The following is an 18,256-nucleotide window of genomic DNA, read 5'->3' on the forward strand; positions in this document are numbered from 1 at the left end:
GTACAGCTTCCGGGTCATGTGGCCAGCATGACTAAGCCACTTCTGGCGGACCAGAGCAGCGCACGGAAATGCTGTTTACCTTCCCGCCGGAGCGGTACCTATTTATCTACTTGCACTCTGACATGCTTTTGAATTGCTAGGTTGGCAGGAGCAGGGACTGAGCAACGGGAGCTAACCCCGTCACAGGGATTCGAACCGCCAACCTTCTGTTTGGCAAGTCCTAGGCTCTGTGGTTTAACCCACAGCGCCACCCGCATCCCGGAAAGGTGGATATATGCTTTTCCCTCTCTCATAACACTAGAACTCATGGACAGCCAATGAAGCTGTATGTTGGACAATTCAGGACAGATAAAATGTATATGGCAAAGGGGGGGGGGAGTGGAGGCTTAAAGCAGGGGGTAGGCAAAAAGGCAGTGGGCTCCCTTTTACATTCCTCCTCATTGCTGGGGCAGGATGTCAGGAGCAGCATAGCTCCTCGATTCCCTTCCTGCCCAAAAAAGGGACCGAAGGCACTCAATGTCAGACAGGGAAGGGGCCACAGGTATTGGGGGATGGCACAGTGCAACTTTTCCTGATGACAAATGTGTTGATCTAGCACATATGCTAACAGAAAAGGTGCCCAATAGAGCTGCACAGTAACATAAGGCCTTCTGCTGAGCAGCTCTGTGGAGGAAGACACAGGTCCATGGAAGGTGGGCATTCAGGGGTTACACACCATGTGCCTCCCTGCAAAGTGAGCACTCCAGCATCACAAGCAGCTCTGTGTCTGATGAGACCAGGCATGCGGGATGTGGCAAGTTGCTGTGGGAGTTGTCAGAGCGACTTGCAACCTGGGGAAGTCCCAGGGTGGCAGCAGGGCCGAGACTGCCTCAGCTCATGTGGAGCCCAACCACAGCTGGCAAGGGACCCTCTGGATGGAAGGCAACTCCCAGCTCTAATGAATCCGCTTGAAATGCTTGGACACCTCCCTGGTGATATGTCCAGGCCCCTTGGACATGGTAGCCAGGCTTGCTGGGGGCTGCTTCCCCACTCTCTAGCCTCAACCCCTCTCAGTGGGGTTTGGATGCAGCTTTTTTGCACTGGTAGATGGGTAGTGGCCATGCCACCTGATGGATACATTAGACTCTCTATTAGTATAGCTGATCCATCTTTTTCAAAACCAAGGCTACTACACTGTTTACCCATCTGTGCCAGGGAGTGTGCCCCCAACCTCTGGAATTAAGGAAACTCCACTTTCAATTCCATGTGATGCAAGACTTGAGACAACGCAAAGGACATCATTGACGCAAGGGGCATCAGGTTCTCTTGGCAGAAGGTAGTTCTGGATGCATTTTTGTTAGCTCTCCAGCCGAGTTAGAACCAAAGAATCATTGCAGTAGATCAGCAAGACTCCCAAAGGTTTGCGGCAACAAGAAACAAGGAGCAGGTCTTCTGAATGTTGAATTAGACAGGAATAACAGGAAAGCTTGAGGTGTGATTCACTGTGCGTGTGAAAGAACTTTGAGCTCACTCCTCCAGCTGCTGAGTAGCATATGCTGAACAGTTTACTCGAGCCTATACTGCTCTCGAGTAATACGAAACGTTCTTATTCCTCCCCTCTCTCCGTTTTTCAGCTACCTCTGGCTGGTGGACCTCGAGCTTCGAATAAGAACTATAAAGTAGTAGACCCGTTCAGCCCAACAGCGAAAGGACCCCTTCTGAGCCACGGCCATGTGGCCGCTCTCCCCCGGCCCTCCTCACACAGGAAACAGGGGAAGAGAGGGTAGAGTCCCGCCAACCGCGCGTGGCAAGGCCTTCCCAGCCCACCTCTGCTGAGGAGGCGGCAGCGGCGACCCCCTTTCACTTTTGCCGCCCCGCCCGCTTCGGAGGCAGGCAGGCGCGCGCGCGAGGCAGCCCTCTGGGCCCCCTCCCCTCTCGCGCGGGCTGACTGGAAGTGGCGTACGTGCAGAGCGCAGGCCGTGAGTGGCGGCGCAAACTCCTCCTCCTCCGCGCTCGACTCCAGCCAGAGCGAGCGAGTGAGGAGGAGGCAGGCGCGCAGGCAGGCAGGCCGAGGGGCTCGCGCCGGCACTCGGCGGCGGCTTTCCCCCCCTCAGCGCTGCAGGCTGAGGCCGGGCAGGAAAGGGCCGGGCAGTCTCGGCGGGAGAGGGGCTGCTTCCCTGCCCCGCCACCGAGGCTCGCCGCCGCTATGAGGCGGTGACAGAAGCGAGCCTCGGAGGAGGAGGCGGCGGCGGGCAAGAGGGCGGCGGCGGCGGCGCTGGGCTTTGGTGGCGACTGTCCTCCGCCCACCAGGAGCGGAGCGGGAGGCGGGCGAGGCAGCCGGGGGCCGCAGCGCTGACTGGGGTCGGCCATGATGAAGTGAGCCGCTCGCCTCCTTCTCCTTCCCAAGGCCGCTCGAGGAGAAGCAGGGGCGACCGAGGAGGGGGACGCGGCAACATGGCCAATGACAGCGGTGGGAGTGGCGGCGGCGGCGGCAACGGCAACAGCGGCGGGGCCGGACAAGGTGGCGGCGGCGGCGACAGTAACAGTGTCGGTGGTAGCGGCGGCGGCGGCTGCAGCGCCAGCAGCGAGCGGGACCGGCAGTACTGCGAGCTGTGCGGGAAGATGGAAAACCTGCTGCGTTGCGGGCGCTGCCGCAGCTCCTTCTACTGTAGCAAAGAGCACCAGCGCCAGGACTGGAAGAAGCACAAGCTCATCTGCCGGGGGAGCGAGCCCAGCGCGGCGGCGGCGGCTGGAGGGGGCGTTGCTCAGCACCGGAGCGGCGGCGGCGGCGAGCGACACCACGGCCACGCTCGCTCGCCCCAGCCCTCCGCAGGAGGAGAAGGAGACGAGGCAGCCGCCGCCGCCGCCAAGAAGGTAACGGCGCTCCCGGCCAAGCCGCAGCCGGACTCTACCTCGGAAGACAAGAAGGCGGCCGCGGCGGCGGCGGCGGTAACGAACAACCACGTTGCCAAAGTGGCGCCAGAGAGCCGAGGGCAGGAAGGGGAGGAGGGCAAGGAAGCGGCCGCGGCGGCTCCCGGAGCCGGGAAGGCGGCGCTCCTCTACCGGGATAAGTCCAACTTGAGCGCGGAGGAGTCCTTGCGCCCCAACGGGCAGATGAAGTCCCTGGTGCCGCAGCGGCTGGCGCTGGAGTACATCGTGCCCTGCATGAACAAGCACGGCATTTGCGTGGTGGACGAATTCCTCGGCAAGGAGCTGGGCGGGCAGATCGAGCAGGAGGTGCGCGCCCTGCACCACACCGGGCACTTCACGGACGGGCAGCTGGTCAGCCAGAAGAGCGACTCCTCTCGGGACATCCGCGGCGACAAAATCACCTGGGTGGAAGGCAAGGAGCCCGGCTGCATGACCATCGGGAAGCTCATGAACAGTATGGACGATCTCATTCGCCACTGCAACGGCAAGCTGGGCAACTACAAAATCAACGGCAGGACGAAAGTGAGTGACACCACCTCCTCCCCCCTCTCACCATCTCTAAACCTTCCACCTGCGGCAAGTTCACGACATTCACTGGCCGATGGTGGCTCCCCCTTCCTCTTTATTGAATTCCCTAGTCACGCTTATTTTCAGGAATATTATATTTCAGAGCAGCTTAAAAGGCAAGATTCTCAAATGGTTGGTGAGTGACAATGGCGAGGGCTAGAGTCAGAGAAGGATTCCCACATTCTTGAAGGTTGCTATCCTAATGCATAGTTAATGTTAAACTTAGCTGGATTTGCTGGCAAAACTTGTTTTTGCTTACAACTCGAGCAGCCCTATCCATATCACGTTTTCAGGTCCACAAGGGAGGAATGCTGAGAATATATAATATTACTGCATTGATTCCCTAAGCATATAATTAATACTGTTGTGATTGTGCTACACTGGCTTGTAGCTGTGATTGTAAGGGGACCACAGTAACTTGACACTGCTTTACTAGTCAAATCAAATGGGTGTGGTCAGGGAAGAAGTAGTGTAGGATCCTTCCATTCATAAAGAGCTACTGCACTCTGTCCATCAGTCCCAGCAAAGACTTACTGTATTTATAGTCAGCTTGAGAGCCTGACTGCTAACTGTGTCAGCTCTACTGCTAACTTTTAGGCAATTCGCTTCTGCCTTGCAACAAGTGGAGGTATTATAGTCAGGTGTTTTTTAAGCACTAAAAACTTTATTGAAAATATAAAGCTTCACAGAGTCCAGTAGTCCAGGAGAATAAGTCATAAAAAGATGATATAGTAGTGTGGCGTATTGCTGGATTTGTGACACTACTGAATCAGTTTTGATCGTGCCATGTTCAAAACTGGGTGTGTATCTCCTCAGTTTGGTGTCTCTGATTAATTAGCTTTGAAATGAACCAACCTCGCATATTGTTGATGTTCCTGGAGGTTCAGTGCCTCTCCCCCTATTTATCAAGGTATGTGTTGCAGAGGTGTGATAATATTTATATACTATCAGCATTTAAAATAGGATATGTTGGCCATCAAATCAAAGTTTCAAATGCCAGGAGCAATTCAGCGCTCTATAATAACGTAACACCACCCCCGGATACTCCACTCATCAAAACTTTAGTGCTCAGCACCAACAGTAGTCATAAAAAGCAAACTTAGCGATGTTGATCCATAAGGGAAAAAACTCCAAAATCTACAGTTGGTCAAGTACCTTTCTGAGGACTATCCAGAATGTCACAAAATTGTGGCAAGCTTTTGGATTTTCCAGAATTCTTAATTAGGCAAGAAATAACGTTTTTCCTTAACCCCACCCCCTGAGTTGTATAACATCTTGCCTGGTGGTGAATTCTGGAGAAATCAAAAGCTTACTGCAGTTTTGTGACACTTGGCCAGCTATGGATTTTGGAGTTTAGGGATTATGTAATTTTAGTAGCACAGTAATATTTCATTTTTAAAGCTAGGTATTGTGATAAGAATTAAAATCAAGATAGTCACAAAATAAAGCTATTGTTAAGAACTATGTGTTTCCTCATATAAGTGCTGTCACCATCATACATCATCACATGAACAGTATTGTACCTGGATATTATCAAATAAAATTTCTCTTCTGTGGTTCTGTCAACCTAGCTGGAGGTGGTACAACTGCCAGTACTATCTAGGACTACTTCACAGTTGCTTTTTTCTGACCTGTAACCGATATGATAAGGTTGGGTGAGAACTGATATCTGAAACTAGTGCATGTGTCTGATAGTTCTGCTCTCTCAGCAGCATGTAGCAAAGCCCTTTAAGGGGAACCATTTTAATCAGAATTCATATTTACTAAAAAAAAACCCAACAACTTAACCTTGAGAATATAAACTATCTAGGAAGATGTTCTGATCCCATCTACCACTGTTATAAAGAACATGCAAATAAAGCTGTCATTTAACAGTTGTACCTGCATGTTCAGTATGAGACAATATGATATACTAGGCTTTAATTAAATTACAAAAAAATTAGCAGAATTGTACCTTTACTAAATATCAGTGGAAACTAATTGTGCAACAGTGTTTGGCATGAAACTCAGCATGACTAATTTCAAATGTGAACATTGATATAAGGTAGCAACATACCTAGACATTACAGGGAGCTGAACTTCTTAAATCATCAGAATATCATTAAGAGAGAAAGGCTCTATAAATCCATTCAATGTCACAAGTATGCCTACTACATCTTGGGGCTGTAGAGGGGCAAAGGATCATCTCAGATTTCTTGTTGTGAATTGTGGAGCCCTTCAGTTAATGAAGCAATATTCTGAAATATCTCTATTCTAAACATTCTGATACAGTTTCACCTTTAGTCTTCTGATGCGATTAGCTGTGCCTTTGTGGCCTGCATAATCTGTTTCAATGCTGATTCTATATTCTGTTGACAGTTGCCATAGACTTGCCCCTTTAATTTAACGTATAAATCTCTGTACAGGGACCACATTATATTTATATTTTGATACAATATCTAGCAGGCTGTTAGCTGTAAAAAAACCAAAACATTGCAGACAGTGTTAGAAACAGATACGAAAGCTAGGAGTTAAATGGCATATTAAACCTCGGTTATGGGCGCAACAACGGAATGTCTAGGCGCACTTTTTATAACAAGAATACAAAGCTGAAAATGAATGAACTGCAGCTAAAATTTTGTTTCATTTTTCACATGATCTAGTTCTTCTCCTGCCACCTCCCTAATATTCTTAAGAAGGTCTCTTCTCCTGTCTTCAAAGAGTAGCTGAAAGTGGAGAGGCATAAAAAGGTCCTCCTTTCCTTCCACTTTGCAGTTTTAATCTGAAATTTTAGGTGCTGTACTGCACCCAGAATTCAGAAACTGCTTACGTTAATGAAATTACCTGCCTAGAACAATGGGAGTTTCAAACACTGGTTGCAGATAGTGTGAAACATCATAACCCCCTTACTTAGGAGTAAATCCCATTAAACTCATTGCGACTTAATTCTGAATAGATGTGTATAGGATTGAACTGTTAATGCGCTCTCCTAAATTGTGAGACTTGAGCTATACAAGCACCCAGGCTTAAGCACATGGGAGCTGCTGAGGTAGCCATCCACAAAGTGCTAGATAAGAAGGTGCTTAACATATACAGTGTAAAACTTCCTCTGGAAAAAAGTTTGCCAAAAAAAAATACAGCTTATTAAGCAGACTTTACTGTACTTCCTTTAAAGGCATACCAAGCATTTAAATATAATGTTAGGATTATGGAGCAGAGAGGCAGATAACTTCTTAAAAGTACTGTAGGTTAATATGTGTGTAGGGAAATGAAACTGTGTATCTTAAACAGGTTTAATAAAAGTGTGCTTATGTCACAAATGAGAGAGACCTGTGTTAACATGTTTAATATTGGGCAGTGGATATGTAAAAAGATTCAGACTTAGGTTAGTCCAGTCTTGCAGACAAGTCCGCAGAAGTGACCAGTCCTGCTATCAAAGCAAATATGTCAAGCAGATAGGTCAAGCATGAAATTTAAAAACCCCCCAAGAAGACTGGTATCAGTAAAAAATTTCATTTGAAGGTGTGTGGCTATTTACAGGCCCCAGGATTAGTAAAAGATAGGTGGTCATTAAAATAGCTTTAACTTAAGCACTGTTGTATTAGAAAAAATTCTAACTGATTTTAACTACTTGTGAACATCTTTTCAGGACACTATCATGCAGAAATTCCATTTTTGAATATTTCCTCTGACAATATTATTTCTGTATAGCATTATGTTACCTTAAAGCAGGCATGGGCAAACTCTGGCCCTCCAGATGTATGGGACTACAATTCCCATCATCCCTGACCACTGGTCCTGTTAGCTAGGGATGATGGGAATTGTAGTCGGAAACATCTGGCGGGCCAGAGTATGCCTGTGCCTGCCTTAAAGGGTTTTTGGCTATTCATAATGAGCAAATACCTGATTTGTGTCTGGGGAACTGAAATAAAGATGTCCTTTTGAAAAGAATAAAGGAATACAAACCAGTAAGAGCCATTTTAAAACTCTTTCAGGCACTTGTCATCCGTTGACTTTTCCACTTGGAACAGCTGCCATTACCACCGTTTCTCTTCATCCTATACAAGGCTCCTCATTTTGGTTGCGCTTAGTTTTCAGCCCAAAAATTGTAGTTGCCAGTCCTGTTCCTAACAGTGTGCTGCACCTCTTGGATATTTGGAAGTTGTAGATTTTCAAGTCTAATAGACCAGTGCAACTAGTCTGTGTGTTCAGATGAAAATGGCACTGACAGAAGGCAAGTCAACACATTCTGGGTTTGCTTAGTATATGGGGCAAGAGAATACATAGTTCAGTGGTAAAGCACATGCTTTGAATGCAGAAGTTCCCAGGTACATTTTCTCAAACTAGGGCTTGGAAAGACTTCTGCCTTTAACCCTGAAAAGCTGCTGTTAGCCAGTCAGTGTAAGCCAGATTTCTCTAACTGAGGTGCTCTCCAGGTGTTTTGAACTATAACTCCCATCATCCCAGTCCATTGACTGTGCTGGCTGGGGCTGATTGGAATTGTAGTCCAAAATAACTGAAGGTCACCAGGTAGGAGAAGGTGGTGTAAACAATACTGAGCTAGATGGACCAGTGATCTGACGCTGTGTAAGGCATTTTACTTGGGCCAAACCAAAATATTACCCTTGTACTACTTCTGGGGTTATTTGTTCCGGATCACTGTGGCTACCTGCACTTATCACATCTTGCTGTGAGCTTGCAGTTTTATTGTGTTGACTCTGTCATTTATTGTCACTTCCTAACCTCTGTTTTAAAGGGAACGCAGGTGGCGCTGTGGGTTAAAGCCTCAGCGCCTAGGACTTGCCGATCGAAAGGTTGGCGGTTCGAATCCCTGCGGCGGGGTGCGCTCCCGCTGCTCGGTCCCAGCGCCTGCCAACCTAGCAGTTCGAAAGCACCTCTGGGTGCAAGTAGATAAATAGGGACCGCTTACCAGCGGGAAGGTAAACAGCGTTTCCGTGTGCGGCTCTGGCTCGCCAGAGCAGCGATGTCACGCTGGCCACGTGACCCGGAAGTGTCTCCGGACAGCGCTGGCCCCTGGCCTCTTAAGTGAGATGGGCGCACAACCCCAGAGTCTGTCAAGACTGGCCCATACGGGCAGGGGTACCTTTACCTTTACCTTTAACCTCTGTTTTAGATATACGCAGGAAACACCTCCTTGTTTTAGTTAAATAGGTATAAAGCCAATAAAACTAAATGGTTTTGAAAGGAATTAAAAAAATGTCTTCCTGTACCTGGTTTGATTTGTTAGGTTATAGATCGGAATTTTAAAGAAGGTTAAAAGACCTTTTTGCAAGCAGGCTACCCTGAGCCCAGTTCTGTAACAGGCCATTGCTGATGAGGTTAGACCACAGGTTTTGGGGTTTTTTGGCTTGGAAAGCCTTTTAATTGTCATGGCATGTAACTTCAGTGGGTAGTACTGTGGTCCAGATATTGAACAGTGTTGAATTTGAATTACTGCATGTTTTCTTTAATTAGTATTCTAGTAAATGTGGCTGACTTTCAGTGCAATGAAAGCATCAGTTTGCACTAGAGCTTTGTTTGCATTATTATCTCCATTTCTCCACTAGCTGGTTAACATTTACCTGAAAGTAAAATTAAAATTAAAAAATCTTTAAGTATGTTATTATTGCTTAGAAGTCTAGAGTTGGAAGGGAGCCTTGGGTCATCAAGTCCACCCCTACAAGGCAGGAATCTTGACTAAAGCTTGTTAATTGAAATTAAAATCCTATTGGTCAGTTGTGAAGGAAGTTGTCCTTTAGCCTTGTAAAGAAAAACAAACAAAACAGAAACCTCACAAGTTGATAAGAACAGCTTGAGCTAATAAAACTTCGTATAACTTGCTAAATAAAATGTTAGCTAATATTGATATTGGTTGACTAGTTTGCTGCAGGTTTGCAGCAGGTATGGACCTGGGGCTGTGGAGGTGAGGATTACGTAATCTAAAATAGTGGCTGAGGTTGCACAAAAAAAGAATATTTTGCTGCTACTGCTGCTGCTGCTACTACTACTATTTGATTTGATTTTGATTTCTTACTTTCCCATCACCATAAGATTGAAGGGCTGATTACAACAATGTAAAAATCAAAAGATTTACGGTAAATCATTTAAGACAATTTACAATCAGAAGAGCAGGGTGGGTCCTAAAAATATCTCTCAGGTGTCAAAGGCCATAGTAGAGAGATGTATATTCAGCCTATAATGAAAGTTGTATAATAAATGTGCCAGATGTACCTCTGTGGGAAGATAATTCTGCAACTTAAGGGCTGCCACAGAGAATGCACTCTCCTCAGACACGCATCACTCCACATTTCTTCAGGGTGGTTTTACTTATTTTACTTACATTTAGTAAACAAAACTTTTAAAAGTACCCATGTTAATTTTTTGTATCAATATAGGTAAAGGTAAAGGTACCCCTGCCCGTACGGGCCAGTCTTGCCAGACTCTAGGGTTGTGCGCTCATCTCACTCTATAGGCCAGGAGCCAGCGCTGTCCGCAGACACTTCCGGGTCACGTGGCCAGCATGACAAGCTGCATCTGGCGAGCCAGCGCAGCACACAGAACGCCGTTTACCTCTCCGCTGGTAAGCGGTCCCTATTTATCTACTTGCACCCGGAGGTGCTTTCGAACTGCTAGGTTGGCAGGCGCTGGGACCGAACGACAGGAGCTCACCCCGCTGCGGGGATTCGAACCGCCGACCATGCGATCGGCAAGTCCTAGGCGCTGAGGTTTTACCCACAGCGCCACCCACGTCCCTTGTATCAATATACAACATGTAATTGACTAGAAATGTGGGGGGGATATTATACTGCATAGATTTTTAATTGGAATACATATATTCTTGTGGGCCCGCTGTCTGACCAAGGGGTTTGGTTATTGACAACATAGTTCACCTTGGGAAGAGAACTCTGAAATCTCTATGATTTGCCTCATTATTCAGACCCCACACAGAGTTGATGCATACCCAGGCATGTCCATCCTTGCAGTTCTTTAAATAGAAGAAAACAACAATGGTAATGAAAACTATTGATATGCTAATAAATTTTAGCAGCCCATAGAACAGCCCAAAGAAGGCTGGCACTTTTATTAAACGCCTTTAGGCAACAGGTGAAAACCTTCCTCTTTAACCAGTCCTTTGGCTGATTGACATCTGATGCCCTTTTAAAATATGTTGTGGAAGGGAGGATTATTATCTTTGTTTTTATAATGTATTTCTGTTTTTTATATTGTGATTTTATGTTGTGAACTGCCTCGAGATCTGTGGTATAGGATGGTATACAAAATTAATTAATTAATTTATAATTACATGATATATTGATTCCACAGCCTGGAAATAGTGAAGATTGTCTAATTGTATTTGCAATTGATATCCAGTTATTGTTACTAATTAACTTATTTTACAGAAAAAAGAAAGCACTTGAAAGAAATTCCACCTCACATCACTGCTTTCTAGAACACTTCATCATTTTGTATTACTGAACTTCATTGGTGCTTTGAACTTTGTAGAACAACGGCTCTTCATCCCTTGTTCTGTGAACAAGTTATGCCACTCTGCTGATAAAATGTAGACATATAAGCACTGTTTTTTATTCCATTTCAAACTTGAGCTCCCATTCAGAAAGTAATATTTATTTGAGAGAGAGAGAGAGAGAGAGAGAGCGCGCGCGAGCGCGCTTGGAAATGAAACTCTAACTGAGTGACAGTGCTGAGTAATTCTTATAAAAAGAGTTAGATTATTATTTGTAAACCATCTAAAACTTTATATAAACCAAATAAAACAGTACCATCTCCTATCTGCAGACTTGAAATCTAAATGTGCACATGATTCAAAAGGAAATATGGAAGGGAAAACAGCCAAATTGTGCACTAATTCTTCATAAGTTACATAATGCGTAATAAATATAACATTAGAAAATGACAATGGTGCCTAAAATTAATGTTTGTTTCTCAGACCATAGATGATAAGAATAGCAAAGAAGTAGTTCCTGTGATTATTTGTCAGTAATTTGCTTCATTATCAACCTCTTTTTGTTAAAAAGGATGCAGGAATTGCCCTCCATTGCATAGCCTTGATTTGATAAAAGCCAGAAATGGAACATAAGGAATGTTGCTGTCTTAAGAATGAAGAATGTTGGCAGAGGAAGCCATAGAGGAGCTTTGGTATTGCTTGTACACTGCTAACCTGGCTTTAATCAGAAATGTTTTCTGAAGTTCAAACAGTTGGGATATGAGAATGTGGTTTAAAGGAAAATGATAGTGTTAGCCTGCCAGCTAAAATATACATCTTTTGTTCTTGCTTAAAGCCTTATTTAATCTTGGAGACCAGCCATATGTATAGATTCAGTGTTGTATAGTGGAATAAAACTTGACAATTGTTGGCAGTGTTTAGACTATGCTCAACCACAGAGGCTGCTGCTTGGGCACTCTGCTCCACCAGTCTTCCATTAGTTTTGCATGCCCTTTGTTGACATTTCTCAGTGAGTCTATAAATGGGATCTAGCCTGAGTGTTTCAGGATTTAAGATTAACTGTATTGAAAACATAAATACAACATGGACTGCTGACTTACAGCTTTGAAGTTTGTATAAACTTTAAGTATATGCCCATCTAAATCTAGTGCTCTTTTCTATATGGTAGAAACTGTTGATTTGAAATAGCCCATATTTGGCAGATATTTAGTTAGTAAAAAGCCAGCCAAAAAACAAATAAAGGTGTGAGTTTCCCCTTCCCCCAAATGTATACAGTGGTACCTCAGGTTACATATGCTTCAGGTTACATACACTTCAGGTTACAGACTCCGCTAACCCAGAAATAGTACCTTGGGTTAAGAACTTTGCTTCAGGATGAGAACGGAAATCGTGCTCCAGCGGCGCGGCAGCAGCAGGAGGCCCCATTTGCTAAAGTGGTGCTTCAGGTTAAGAACAGTTTCAGGTTAAGAACGGACCTCCGGAACGAATTAAGTACTTAACCTGAGGTTCCATTGTACTTCTCTATTTAACTGAAACAGTAGAAGACCTTCCTTCAGGCGGTGAAGGTCCTGTGTGAGTGTCTGGAGGCGGTTGGAGGATGGATGGCGGCTAACAGATTGAGGTTGAATCCTGACAAGACAGAAGTACTGTTTTTGGGGGACAGGAGGCGGGCAGGTGTGGAGGATTCCCTGGTCCTGAATGGGGTAACTGTGCCCCTGAAGGACCAGGTGTGCAGCCTGGGAGTCATTTTGGACTCACAGCTGTCCATGGAGGCACAGGTCAAATCTGTATCCAGGGCAGCTGTTTACCAGCTCCATCTGGTACGTAGGCTGAGACCCTATCTGCCTGCAGACTGTCTCGCCAGAGTGGTGCATGCTCCGGTTTTCTCCCACTTGGACTACTGCAATGCGCTCTACGTGGGGCTACCTTTGAAGGTGACCCAGAAACTACAACTAATCCAGAATGCGGCAGCTAGACTGGTGACTGGGAGTGGCCGCCGAGACCATATAACACCGGTCTTGAAAGACCTACATTGGCTCCCAGTACGTTTCCGAGCACAATTCAAAGTGTTGGTGTTGACCTTTAAAGCCCTAAACGGCCTCGGTCCAGTATATCTGAAGGAGCGTCTCCTCCCCCATCGTTCTGCCCAGACACTGAGGTCCAGCTCCAAGGGCCTTCTGGCGGTTCCCTCGCTGCGAGAGGCCAAGTTACAGGGAACCAGGCAGAAGGCCTTCTCGGTAGTGGCGCCCGCCCTGTGGAACGCCCTCCCATCAGATGTCAAAGCGATAAACAACTACCTGACATTCAGAAGACATCTAAAGGCAGCCCTGTTCAGGGAAGTTTTTAATATGTGACATTTTAGTGTATTTTTCATCTTTGTTGGAAGCCACCCAGAGTGGCTGGGGAAACCCAGCCAGATGGGCGGGGTACAAATAATAAATTATTATTATTATTATTATTATTATTATTATTATTATTATTACTTCAGAGGGCATTCAGGACCTGGATCCTATATTTGTCAAAGTGCTGAAAAGGATTCAGAGTTGTAGCCACTGTTAGCCATATTCAGAATAAACGAAGTGAAATCAATGAATGTGACTAACTTAGATCCCCTTATTTCAGTGGATATATTCTGATTTTGTTGAATACAAACCGCAGTTGTGTTACAGTTTAGAAGGTATTTGTGCAGTTTAATTGTGACAAAATTATGGCACTATAAAGGCCTGATGGATTTATTGTGGCACAAGCTTATAGGGGTTCCCTAACTACAAAGAGCAGACCATGTTAGAGCATTCCTAGCTCAGTTGAGGAGCCACCTATTTTTTGAATGAAAAGGGGCTTCTGTGGACTTCCATAGACAGGTAGGGCAAAACTTCCACTCCGTTCATCAAATCCAATTTTAGAATCAATGACTTGCCATTGGATATTTTTTCTTTTCCCTTCACCAGTTGTTGACAAACCCTGAATAGTATAAATTGAAACAAAAATTTACAAATACTACATGGTTGGTTCTTTTCCCTAAATAACCAGGATCCCAACAGGAGTAGCATTATGGGGGGACAAATCTACTCATGAAACTGCCAGTGTGAAAAGAAGATAGTTTTCACTACAGTAAAAAATGAGCAGCTTTATTATGCAGAGATCATAGGTAATCTCAGAGCACAGATCGGTCTACAATACTAAGCAGATGTTAATTTTCCGGACCTTATAAACTATATGTGCATATCCTTGAGTTCTCGAAGTGCTTTTGATTTAGTGGAGGCATCTGCTAAAGGAAGAGGAGGGGCACTATTTTTGCTGGTTCTTTCCCTTACACCATGGGTAGGCAAACCAAGGCCAGAGGGCCAGATCCAGCCCAATTGCCTTCTAAATCCGGCCTGCGGATGGTCGGGGAATCAGCATATTTTTACATGAGTAGAATGTGTGCTTTTATTTAAAATGCATCTCTGGGTTATTTGTGGGGCATAGGAATTGGTTCATTTCCCCCCCCCCCAAATATAGTCCGGCCCACCACAAGGTCTGAGGGATGGTGGACCGGCCCCCTGCTGAAAAGGTTTGCTGACCCCTGCCTTACACTGTCAGTGCCCTGCCCCCACCCCCACCCCCAACTAGAGTTGGGAGAACAGGTTGGAAGTAGGTGCTGCAGGGGGAAAGGAAATCAGCAATAATTGCCTCCACTCTTCTGTTAGTTGATGTATCTGCTGGATCAAAAGCCCTTCCATGAGACAAATTAATTAATTGTTTTACTTTATACATTGCCTTGCCCTTGACACTTGATTTTTCTTCCATGTCACCTTTGTGCTTCTCATGGGGAAAAAACCTTATGTTTGTGAGAGGGATTGAAATGTAATTGAGGGTTAGCGAGAATTACCCCCAAAGTAATCACAATGGGTGACAATGTCTCCCTTCTTGCACAAGGAAATTCTTTTTGCACAACGGGTCTTCCATTTTCTCCTCTTTCTCCCCTCCTTTGTGCACCTCCAAAATCTTCCCCAGAGCACAGGGGTCATGGAGGGAAGAAGGAGCTGTGTTGTACCAACAGGTGCCTGTTCATGATCCCAAATAAGGAAGCAGTTTAACAAAGGATTTTTACTGTACTATATGCCAAACTGTTTTGGCTTTTCAACTGTCTTGTTCACTCTGTCTGTTTCTTCTCTCCTAGATTATCATCCACTCCTGTGTGCTAAGGGTTTCCATGCATGCAAGGGCCTTCTTTTTCTCACCTCACCCCTGCAGCCCCCGGTGCTTCCAAAATCTGCTCCATAGGTTCAGAAAACTCTTGAAAAAAATTGGGCTGTTGAGGGGGGACAGCTGGGGGAGGAAGAGCAGGTCTCATTGCACAAGTGGAAGTCCAATCACAAAATGTTGGTTATCATCCGAAACGTTCTCTATGGAGGCGAACACTGAGCACATCTCCTCTCATCCAAAGACTGACTTACGTCCAGTTGACACAGATTTTGGCAGAAAATAGAGCACTTCTTAATCAATGTTCTCATTTTAAGAAATCTTCTGTCTTTGTTAGAGTAGAGGCTAATCCTTCATACCCCTTTTAATGCAGCACGGATTTTTCAAATCTTAGGCTTTTTTTGTTATACCTAAAGTCTAGTTTTTAAACCCTTCCTAGTATTTTTGAGGGAATTTAGAATATATTGAAAGTCTGAAAAAGCTCTACTATTTGAAAACACTGCTATTAATTTGATTTGTAATGACCACAAATAAGACTTCCTCTTCCTGAAGGAGTGAATCAAGGGAGAGGAGAGGAAAGTATGAGTATTTTGATTCCCACTGTTGGATGGAATCCAGAACATTGTGTTCTCTGTCTTCCAATGCCACAGTTCGTAGGAGAGCTTAATTAGTACTTGCCCTATTTTTAAAGCTGTCAAAAATATAGTCTCTGGGGCAAGAGAGGTGCTATCCTGCATGTTAACCAATAATTAGAAGCCATATGGGGGGGCGTTTTTCTGGAAATATTTAAAGAGGGTTTCATATTTAAATTTCTATAGGCCCTTTCTGCATTTGTTAATGCAACATATCCCAAAGTAAGCAAAGTATAACACAGTATTATGGTGTTCACAGAAAGAGAGACCCAAATAGGGAGAAAAAGGGAAGAAAAACCAGGGCCACTTTTGTCTCTTGCTGTCCCATACAGAGTGGCTTGCTGCTGATGGAGTCCAAGAGGGCAGGCTCTAGATGTCACTTGAGCCAGGCAGGCCGATAAAAAGAGTCTTGCTTTCTCTCCCACTCCCTTGCCATGGCAACAAAGTTCTTAAAATGGGCTTATTTCTGTATTTGGTGAGGGCCTTAAGCCACTTCTGCTGCAACAGGTGTCTTCTGTGAACCAGGGGTGATGCCTCCTATCAGAACTGCAAGAGAGGGTCCTAGAAGCATGAAGACAACTATTTATGCATCTAACACAGGTTTTATTAAGTCTTGAGTCCTTATATTTTTATGTCACAATATTCTTCTTTGAGTCAATCTTCCTTGCAAATTGGTTAATAATAATAAAAAGTCACGCAATTTAAATCACAGAAACGATGACAAGGGCTTTACAATTCATAATATTACTGAAAATAATTATTAACTTGTAATATTGAATAGAAAATGCAACTGTTTTGCAGAAAATTCATGAAGTAAGTTTACTGTCTTAGCCTCACACAGCTGGTGAAATGTCATATTGTTTAAGCCACTACTATGCTTGTTCAGTGTCTGACAGGAAAAGGCCTTGTAGCTGTTCTCTACAGGGAAGGAAACCTGCTTATTTTGACATAAAGGGTGTGTGGTACAAAATGTGGATTTTAAAGGAAGTGGAATACTTTTGTATATAGTATTTTATTCAGTTGTGCAAATTGAAAATCCCAATTTTATAAGCAACTGAAAATGTTAGATGGGAGAAAGCATGAGTTATCAGATATAGTCTGCTCTATAAATGTGTTTCTCAAATTTTAAAAGCAAACTAATTTTGACACATTAGGAGCATGTGAACAGTAGAAGCCAGTTTGGGCATCATAACGGTTTATCATGGCAGGAATGAGCTACAGTATGTCTTGGCCTTGCTTTCTCACCCACTCCTCTTCCCTTGCAAGGAGGAGACTGGAAGTTTTCACTTCCATTTTCTATTAACTGCTGTTTGATAAGTCCAGACAAAACAAGAAGGTATGATTTATCCTAACAATTGTGTGTTGAGAAATGCCAGCTACAAACCATGGTTTATGAAGCTGATTTGTTTCATCAATCCATGGTTAAATTGTACTACAATTTAAGGTCTGCATATATCAGGAGCCGGAGTCAGGTGTAGGTCAGCAATAAAAAGCATTGGTGTCAGTGAAGTTAACTCCTTATTCAAAGAAACCAAAAACAGTGGAGGCCTAGTGATCTCAGCTACTCTTCCCAGTAGGTCTTGCCCCAGGGAGGCAGCTGCAAAGACTGAAGGTCCCCACTTTTCCACAGCTGCCCAAGTCCCCTCCTCTGCAGGGTTTTTCCCAAGCAATTGGAGATTGTGTCTGCGCACACCTAATCTCTCCTCTGCTCTTTTCATTTCTCTGCATGTTCTGGTTGACCAGGTGTAGGAAGCTGGTCACAGCAGGAGAGGGAAACTCCCTGGATTCTTCAGCAGCCTGCCTCATCCCTGTCTCCTGCCCCCCACCTTCTGCCTCTACATTAGGACTGCTTTCTGCCCCAGCTTCTTCCTTCTCACTAAACCCTTTTGCCTGTTCAGCTTCCGACAGATACTATAATACCTGCTTTAAATTGTGTTTAGTTACTCTATGTCATCTAGAATGTTTTAGGGTCATCAAGTATACTAATAGCCCTATCCCGGGCACATTTATTGAAGCAGGGTTCAATAAGGCTTGTAATAGTGTGATCCTAGTGGTTAAGAGCAGTAGTCTCGTAATCTGGGGAACCGGGTTCGCGTCTCCGCTCCTCCACATGCAGCTGCTGGGTGACCTTGGGCCAGTCACACTTCTCTGAAGTCTCTCAGCCCCACTCACCTCACAGAGTGTTTGTTGTGGGGGAGGAAGGGAAAGGAGAATGTTAGCCGCTTTGAGACTCCTGAAGGGGAGTGAAAGGCGGGATATCAAATCCAAACTCCTCCTCCTCTTCTTCCTATGCATGTGTACTCAGAAGTGAGTTCAAGGTTTTTTACTGCCAGATGAACATTTATAAGATTGCAGTCTTAGCATCTATAGGATTGCTTCTTATGTCTTCTGTAGAAATTTCAAATAATCAACTTGATAGCAGGAAATCAAACTGAACCAGAATAATAATAAAATAAAAACGAAAAAGAGGAAAGAATATTTGAAGAGTTTCCTCCCCCAAACAGGAACACCATCTGAA

At 44.8% G+C, this 18,256-nt stretch overlaps 1 protein-coding gene and 1 long non-coding RNA gene across 2 annotated transcripts in view; one reads left to right on the top strand and one right to left on the bottom strand.

Annotated features, from left to right (window-relative positions):
• Positions 1 to 1,995: 1,995 nt before the first annotated feature.
• The window catches only part of EGLN1 (egl-9 family hypoxia inducible factor 1), a 28,829-nt gene continuing 12,568 nt past the window's right edge, over positions 1,996 to 18,256 (top strand). Inside the window, exon 1 of the mRNA XM_081906908.1 lies at positions 1,996 to 3,432. Within this exon, the coding sequence (XP_081763034.1) occupies positions 2,434 to 3,432 (999 nt within the window). The 5' untranslated portion in view covers positions 1,996 to 2,433. The remainder of the gene's footprint in view (positions 3,433 to 18,256) is intronic.
• On the bottom strand, positions 13,638 to 17,804 carry LOC309367579. The gene is made up of 2 exons (XR_014167238.1): positions 16,181 to 17,804; positions 13,638 to 16,146 (listed from the first exon to the last, which is right to left on the bottom strand). It is a non-coding gene; the product is annotated as an uncharacterized lncRNA (long non-coding RNA).

Source organism: Podarcis melisellensis, assembly GCF_964234715.1.
Source record: "Podarcis melisellensis genome assembly, chromosome: 3".
Taxonomy (NCBI): Eukaryota; Metazoa; Chordata; class Lepidosauria; order Squamata; family Lacertidae; genus Podarcis; species Podarcis melisellensis.